Raw genomic sequence first — 8,626 nt, forward strand, 5'->3', positions numbered from 1 at the left:
GAAAAAAAAAGGAAAAAAAAGAAAAAGAAAAGAAAAACCCACACAAAAACAAACCCACAAATATATATGTCAAGGATTTTTATTTCTTTCCTAGCTCTCAAAGAACATGATTACAGTTTTTTTTTTCCTGTAGCCCTAAAAATTCCCAGAGAAAAGATGTGGGGTCTAATCTATTGAAGGTAGGAGAAAGGGTTCTGTAAAGGAGAGAATTTTATTTTTGCACCCAGTAGAAAATAACTGTTGTACCTTTTATAAGAACTTGTTCACAAGGGAAAAGGATTTTCTGTCACTTGCCTTTTCTTTCCCTCAATGCCAGGGATAAAGCCCATGAGCTTGAACAAGGTAGACAAGTACTGTATCATGGAGCTAAGCACCAGCCTAACCTAGTCTTCTTAAAAGCAGGGAAGCCTCTGAATGTACCTCAGGTCCTCCTCACCCCTGAGATCCTCCATTCTCTACCTGCCACTCTGCTTATTTAAATCATTGCCACCAGTACTACTGAGAATGCTATGTTTTTGTATTCTCCAAATTCTGAGAAAATCTTTAAAAAGTGTTCCTTTCCCCAGGTGGTATTGCTCACCTCTTCACCTTGGTCATTTCTAGAGGACAGACAGAACAAAGAAAAGTTGTGTTTTGCATTTTTGCAGAGGTGGGAGTTGGTGGTGGTTGTTAGCTATTGTTTATGATTTTGTTAAAGATTTAAAACCTTCAATGAAGTTTAAGAACTTGGCAAGAAGTTGGACATGACATGGCAACATGTGTCACCAGTGTACACTTGGAATCCCAGAACTCTTGAGGCAGAGGCAGGAGGATTATTGCAAGTTTGAGGCCATCTCGTACTACATAGCAACATCCTGTATCCAAAAACCAAAACCAAAAGCCTTTGCTGCAATTTGATTTCTAGTTCTGTTTCCCTAATTAATGTTGTGTATTAGTTATTCTTGTTGTGATCAAATACCAGGCAGAAACAACATGAGGAAAGGCTCATTGTGGCTCACGTTTCATAATACAGTCTACCACGTGGGGAAGGCAGCTGATCATATTGTTACAAGCAGAGACAGATGAATGCAGCTACTATTCTTACTCTCTCTCTTTTCGTTCCAGACTCGAGTCCATGGAACAGTACCACTCACAATTAACTTGAGTCTTCCTACCTTAGTTAACCTAGGTTGACTGACATGCCCAGAGTCTTGCTTCCCTTGGTGATTCTAGGACCTGCCAGGTTAACAGTTGGTATTAACTATCACAAGTAGGCTCTGTCTACTATCAGTTATGAAAGTACTAGCCAGCAATGTTTAAAACATCACCACCCACACATGTACAGGAAGGAGTATGAGTTTTTCTCTCTGTATTCAGAACTTTGGTGCTTAGGCAAAGCCTTGGTGCCTCCTAAAGCTCTAGGAGAAGTAGGGACCAAAAAGAGAGAGCCAGAAGGCCTAAATTAACAGTAGTGTGGCAGTGGATGGTTCATTCTCACTGACCACCAGCAGCGGTTACCTGCCACTCCCCCAGATGCCCCGTGGCAGAATTTGAGGCTCGGTTAGAAGAGCCTCCAGTTACCCGGACAGGATTTGTAAAGTCTGCTGGGTAGATGGCTGTGTCTTTGGTAGGCCAACAAGCATTCATTCAAGAGTTTCTGTAGTCCTGTGGGGTGGCAGGGAGGTAAATATCAAGATGATTAACATATAATCCTGGGGCTGTGCATGAAGTGCAGTGATAACAGGACTCACCAACAGGCATAAGGTCCTCAGTTCTATCATTAGCACTGCAGAACTTTCTACAAGTACCAAAAATGTCAAGTCTTTCATAAGTAATCAGCTCCATGACTAGACCCATTCCTTTGGGCCCTTGTCCTCTGATGTGCATGAGCACTTGGCAGCATTTGACATCTTGCCAGTGGAAGACTGAGGGTACCCAATGGCAGGGACCTCACGGGACTCCCTGCCTTCTCTTCATTATAGTCAGATGTGTAGATTTCCCATGTTTTTCATGTTGCTGCTGTTGGAGAACCATATGACTCTGATCTGTGGTCACTTGTTTGTTACCACTGGGAAACAGTGCGTATTCCCTGTTTTTTTTTTTTTTTCCCACTTAAGCCTTTCTGTTGAAAGAGAAACTCATAGTGTTCTGCTTAGACTTCAGGACCCATCTAGTACTTGGAGTCCCTGTTATCAGCACTGGATCTCACCTGGATGCAGCCATGGGGAGCTGAGGAAGGGGTTCTAGTTTTGGAGATCTCTGAGTAATTCAACCTCTTCTCCTTGAATAATGTGGATCTAAATGTTAGATGCTCATCTGGAAAAACATTCCTTTAAGACCTAGATAGAAACTGGTTTAGGAGAGAAGCTTTGAAAAGGAGAAAACTGGAAAACACCTAGGTAGTTAGCCCTTAATACATTGTTCTGAATTATTGTGGACATTCTTTAGCTTAAACCAGGACCTTTGAATCTTGGAGGTTTTAATACATTTTTGTCAATTCACATAATGAGAACAGGGAATTTTTAAAATGTTAAATTACTACCTAGAGTAAAGCACCAAAATATTATTGCATGCAGAGCTTCCAGAAAATATGTAATAAATACTTTCTGTCATCCTTTGTTACTCTTTCCTAGAAATTAAAGCCCAAATTCTACTTGCTCTCCATGTTCCCATACCCTTCTGGCAAGCTGCATATGGGCCATGTCCGTGTCTACACCCTCAGCGACACCATTGCACGGTTCCAGAAAATGAGAGGCATGCAGGTAAGGACAAGTACCTCCGTCACTCCAGATAAGAGTGTGGTGATGTCATATGTACTTAGGACAATGAACAAAGCCAACTATAGTTAAGATTGAATGGCTTTAAGTGTGAACATGAACAGCTCAGGTTCCTTGTGTGCAGAGATGCCTTATAATGAAACATCTGGGTAAACTTGGAGCAGCTGCAAGGGGTAGGTCTTATGCTAGGGATGGACATGGGTGGGCTTGGGGAAGGCAAGAGCAGATGTAGGTAACACTACTTTCTCAGGAGGAGCTCTCCCATAAGCAGTCACTGTACAGTGAAGCCAGTGGTTTAAAAAAAGATAAGTACAGCACTCTGGTCACGTCTGCACCTCTGTAGATCTGACCTGAGATCGATCCTGAGATCGCTATTGAGAAAGAAAGAAGGCTTTCTTGTGGCTTCTGGTCTTATGGATACAGTGCATGATTACAGGGATTCTGTGCATTTAGGCCTTTGCTGAGGATATTGGTGAGCAGCACCTCAGAGTACAACTGTTAACCTATGGCTAGGAAGCAATAGAAAGATTCCCAGGATTTTTTCAAAGACATATCCCTCATGATCCAAAGACCTCTCCTTAGACCCTGTCTCTTATGGTGAGTGCCACAGGGGAATAAACCTAGGTCTTCACATTTACTAGGCAAGTATTCTATCACTGAGCTACATCCTTAGTTTCTCTTCCTAATTTTAGTTTGAGACAGGGTTTCACTAAGTTGTGTAGATTGGCCTTGAACTTCAGAATCCTTCTGCCTCATACTCTTGAGTAGCTAGGAGGCTTGTGCCACCAGGCCTAGCTAGCCCCTACCTCTTGAAGATCCCACCATTATCCAGTAGCACTACCCTGGGGATAAGGCCTTTAACAACACACAAGCCTTTGGGTAAATTTGTGATCCAAACTATAAAGCTATGTGTAGTAACATACTCCTGTAATCCCTGTAATTGAAAGTTGAGGAGGAGAGTTCAAGGCTAGCCTTGGCTACATTGTGATTTTTGGACAAGAGGTATTTTTCCCCTTGTTATTGGATGCTTTTTATGTTCTCTGATGAACATGTATTTATTTTATAGGAAAAATATTTGGGGAATAATAACTGTGGGGAATGGAAAAGAATTCCCTAAAGAAGGAACATCTTATTTTATTACATTTATGTTTTGGTAGGGGTCACATGCCATAGTACATATAGAGGTCAGAGGACAATCTGCCCAAGTCCATTTTCTTCCATTATGTGGGTACTAGGGATCAAATTCAGGGTTGATGGCAAGAATCTTTATTTGCTGAGCCATCTCACTGACCCAGAGGAGCTATGGTAATGGTCTTGAAAGACAAATGAAACCTAAAGAAGAAAGAGGATGTACCTGTTCCTTGGCTGATGTGGTTTATGGTTTAGTCCCTTTTAGTTGGTTTTTCTTCTTTTTTTAAAGATTTTTTTAAAAAATTATGTAAATGTGCATATCAGCATGTGCATGTGAATGCGGGTGACTGAGGAGGTCAGAGGCATCAGATCCTTTCAGATCTGGAGTTAACTTAACCCAGGCCTCTGCAAGATCAGTTAGTGCTCTCAACCACTGAACAGTACAAGAGTAGAGAAAAGGGAGCTGAGCACAAAATACCCATGCACTCATTCTCTGCTCGTAATTGTGGCTGTAAGAACCTGCTTCAAGTTCCTGCTGCTACAATTTCCCCTGCAACGACAGACTGACATGGAACTGTGGGCTAAAATAACCTGTTCTCCTGAGTTGCTTTGGTCAAGGTATTTTATCACAGTAACAGGAAATGAAACCAACACAATCCCAGACTGTTCTCTGTGGCCTTTAGCAACACAGTGTCTATAAGATGGGGTGGAAATAATCAATCATTGTATCTTGCTTAATCACCCACAGAAAGAGAGAGAGTGGCTGTGTAGGAGATGGGGGCCAGATTACCAGGATTCAAATCCAGATTGCATGATATTTGTCCAGTTAGTTACTTTTTCAAACCTAATTTCTTTGAATCTGTAGGATGAGAATAAAATCATGTATATTAGTCAGGGTTCTCTAGAGTAAAAAAGTTTTTTGAGTGAATCATTTTCTCTCTCTCTGGATTTATTAGAATAACTTACAAGCTGCAGTCCAGCTAATCCAGCAATGGCTATGAATGGAAAATTCAAGTTGCTTGGTCCCCAAGGCTGCATGTTTCTGCTGGTCTTCAGTAAATGCTGAAATTGCTAAGAACTAGGCTCTACTGCAGTGAAGGAATGGGCTTGTGAGTATAGGTGAGGGCAAGCAGGCAAAGAGCAAAAGCTCCTTCTTCCATGACCTTTAATCACAGGGCATGGTAGCAACCAAGAGATGCCTAAAGCAGTGATTTTCAATCTTCCTAATGCTGCAACCCTTTAATTAGTTTCTCATGTTGTGGTGACTCCTTTAGTCATACAATTATTTTCATTGCTACTTCCTAACTGTAATGAATCATTATATAAATACCTGATATGCAGCATATCTGATATGCAACCACTGTGTGCAATCACAGGTTGAGAAATGCTGCTGTAGGTACATACTTGGCAGCAGATGTCATCGTAACAGGAGTTGAATTTTGGGCAGCTTCTTCATGTAACTTGCTTGTTCCTTCAGGACCACAAATAGTTACTTCCCTTTGGCCTTTCAAGAGGCATACACTTATCATGCTAAATGTAGCAGTAAGTATTGGCAGATGCCTGCTGTGAGCAGAGCCTACTCCACTAGCCCCCAAGAACCAGCTGTGTATATCTGTGCTGAGTTCTGTTTATTGATCTTCTTGGTAGCTGGAGATCTAGTGTGGTGGGAATCAGCAAACCTACAAACTGGGGTCTTTTGTTTGATAAAGGTTCTCAATAACCCAGGCTGACTTCAAACTTGCTAGGTAATCAAGAATGATCTCCCTCTAGCTCCTGAATTCTAGGATGACAGAGATGTGCTACCATGCCTGGCACCAAACTGGGACTTTTTCACTTGAGAGCCCATTGTTAGTTACAGCACTGGCCATTGCTCTTATGAACCTGTCAGGCCCTGTGTAGGTGGCATCTTGTACTTCCTAGGCCTTTAGGGATGATAATATATCTCTTGAGACAACTGGTGAACATTTTTTTGTTGTTGTTGGCATAAGTATCCTATAAAATCCACAAGATCATGTTATCATATGTTCATTACTTGAGAATTAATAGTTTATATTGCTGAACTCAGGTTCCTACGAAATTGAAAGTTATTGCAGTTATTTGTCATCCTGGTTTAGGAAAGATACTTTTCTCAGACACTGTTTCATACTGTTTCCTAAAAAGAGGCTTCAGGCTGGAAAGATGGCTCAGCAATTTAGAGCACTAGCTGTCTTGCAGAAGATCTCAGAACTCATGCAGCTCACTATAAAGCTAGGTCTAGAAAATGAGGGACCTTCTTACCTCCACTGATTCCTGTTCCATGTGGTATGCATATACTCATACACATAAACAAAAACAAAATTTAAAATCTTAAAACGAAAGTGAAAAAAAAAAAAAAACCCAACAAACCCAGGACTGAATTCATTGGCTCTTTGCCTAAAGTACAATCTCCCCATCCCTTTTCATTCCCAAGTATATAACTCAGAATATTGCACATGCTGGGTATGTATGCTATCACTGAGCTACATCCTGGCTCTTTAAAGTGAAATTCTGTAACTAACTTTCAACTATATTTGTCTTTTTAAAAAGCCACCTTAAGTGTATACCATCAGTGCATACCATCAGTGTATGCAGGCTTCAGGTACTTTGCTAAGCTGGAGCATTTAAGCAAAAATGTATTGTTGGTGCCAGAGTGTAGGGAAGCCTGCCAACAGTTAGGTAAGTGAGGGGGTATATGTGGGAGTCTAGTTGTCTTGGATAGGATGAGATGTTAACAGAAGAGGTACATGAGGAATCAGGGCCTTGAGGCAGCTCAGGGCCATAAAATAAGGGGTGTCTTCTCCCATAGCTGAAGCCCAAAGTCAGAGTGGACAGCATTGGTTTGATCCCTGTTCTGCTACTTCCTAACTTGCATAGTCACGTAGCTTCTCAGACTCTCACTTGTCTCATTTGCTCTAAAGGAAGGGCTTTGGATATAGGGCAGCAGCAGAGTGCCCACCTAGCTCAAAGACGAGCATCTAGGCCCTGGAGAAGGAAGGAGAGAGAGTGTGAAAGAGGAAGGAAGAGAGAAAGGGAGAGGGGGAGGGAGGGAGGGAGGAAGGAGACTGATTTCTCCTTAGGTTGCTGAGGTCACATTAGCTAGTGGATATACCATGTGTCTGGTGCATAATACATCCTTTAATAAATGATAGCTGTAATTATGATTTGTACTGATTGATTTGCTCTGAGCTGCTCAGGAAAGTGAATTAGCTCCATTTAATCAAGAAGTCCCTGTAGACTTCTGCTGGGAGCAGGCTATAGGGCTGCCTTAGTGAAGCTGCTGCTTTCATTGTTGCCAGTGATGCCTTCTGTTTGCCCACTGACTGAGTCTGGCCCTCGGATATGATATTATTACTTGTTATTAGAGTTAATGTCAGCGTATTGGTCAGGGCTCCCTAGATAAACAGGAACAGAACTGATTGAATAAATGTGTATAGAGAGAGAAAGGGGGAGGAGAGGGAGGGGGAGGGGAGAGAAAGAGGGAGAGAGAGAGAAAGAGAGAGAGAGATTAGAGATTGAGTTTTATTAGAGTGGCTTACAGGCTGTGGTCTACCTAGTCCAACAATGGCTGTCTGCTAACAGAAAGTCCAAGAATCTAGTAGTAGTTCAGCCATGAGGCTGGATGTCTTTAACATATGCTAGAATCCTGAAGAAACAGGCTCTAATACCAGTGAAGGAATGGACTTGCCATCAACAACAAGGGCAAGCAGGCAAAGAGCAAAGCTTCCCTTCTTCCATGTCCTTTATGTAGGCTGCCAGCAGAAGGTATGGCCCAGAATAAAGGTGGATCTAACTACTTCAAAAGATGTGGATTAAAGGTGGGTTTTTCCTCTTCAAATGATTTAATTTAGAAAATTTCCCCACAGGTGTATGAAGGCTTGGATTAGTTAATTCCAGATGTAGTCAAGGTGACAACCAAAAATAGCCATTTCCTACAGTGAGCAGGTGTGCCGAGTTGTCCTTTCCCCTTTTGTTTCAGTTACTTTCTCTGTGTTTTGGTTTTTCAAGACAGGGTTTCTCTGTGGATAGCCCTAGCTGTCCTAGACTCATTTTTGTAGACCAGGCAGGCTTTGAACTCACAGAGATTCACCTGCCTCTGTCTCCCAAGTGCTGGGATTAAAGGCATGCACTACCACACCTGACCCAGCTACTTTGTTTAAGAAAATTTATTTTAGAATTATTTTATTATTGGTTTTTAATGTGTGTGGATATTTTGCCTGTACTTCCTAAGATATGTACCACTTACATGCCTGTTGTCTTCAGAGGCCAGAAGAGGACATTAGATCCCTTGAAACTGAAACTAGATAGGGTTGTGAGCTGCCATGTAGGTGCTGGGACTTGAACCTAGCTCCTCTGGAAGAAGAGCCAATGCTATTGATTGCTGAACTCTCTCTCCAGCTGTCTCTACCCAGAAAATATCTATCCTGATAGTCCTGTTTAAGTCAGATCATTGTATGTGCAATACCAAACTTGGTGAAAACTCATCAGGCTATTTTAAATGTGGAATTAATGTGGAAAAGAGAAATAGACATCTCCTTTTCTTTTGTCAACAGTGCTAGAAGTGGATGAGGTAGCACATGTCTGTAAGCTCAGCACTTGGGAGGCTGAGGCAAGAGGATGGAATTTGGGGCCATCCAGACTTGGCTATGCAGCGAGACACTTCTCAGAAAACAAGAGAAAGGTGCTCTCTCTCTTGCTCTCTCTCTCTCTCTCTCTCTCTCTTT

At 41.9% G+C, this 8,626-nt stretch overlaps 1 protein-coding gene across 1 annotated transcript in view; it reads left to right on the top strand.

The window, feature by feature from the left end:
* Positions 1-8,626, top strand: part of Lars2 (leucyl-tRNA synthetase 2, mitochondrial) — a 96,678-nt gene that overhangs the window by 9,966 nt on the left and 78,086 nt on the right. The window contains exon 3 of the mRNA XM_031345758.1: positions 2,613-2,741. Coding sequence (XP_031201618.1) covers positions 2,613-2,741 — 129 coding nt within the window. The remainder of the gene's footprint in view (positions 1-2,612; positions 2,742-8,626) is intronic.

The sequence above is a fragment of the Mastomys coucha genome, unplaced genomic scaffold (assembly GCF_008632895.1).
Source record: "Mastomys coucha isolate ucsf_1 unplaced genomic scaffold, UCSF_Mcou_1 pScaffold23, whole genome shotgun sequence".
In the NCBI taxonomy this organism is placed as follows: Eukaryota; Metazoa; Chordata; class Mammalia; order Rodentia; family Muridae; genus Mastomys; species Mastomys coucha.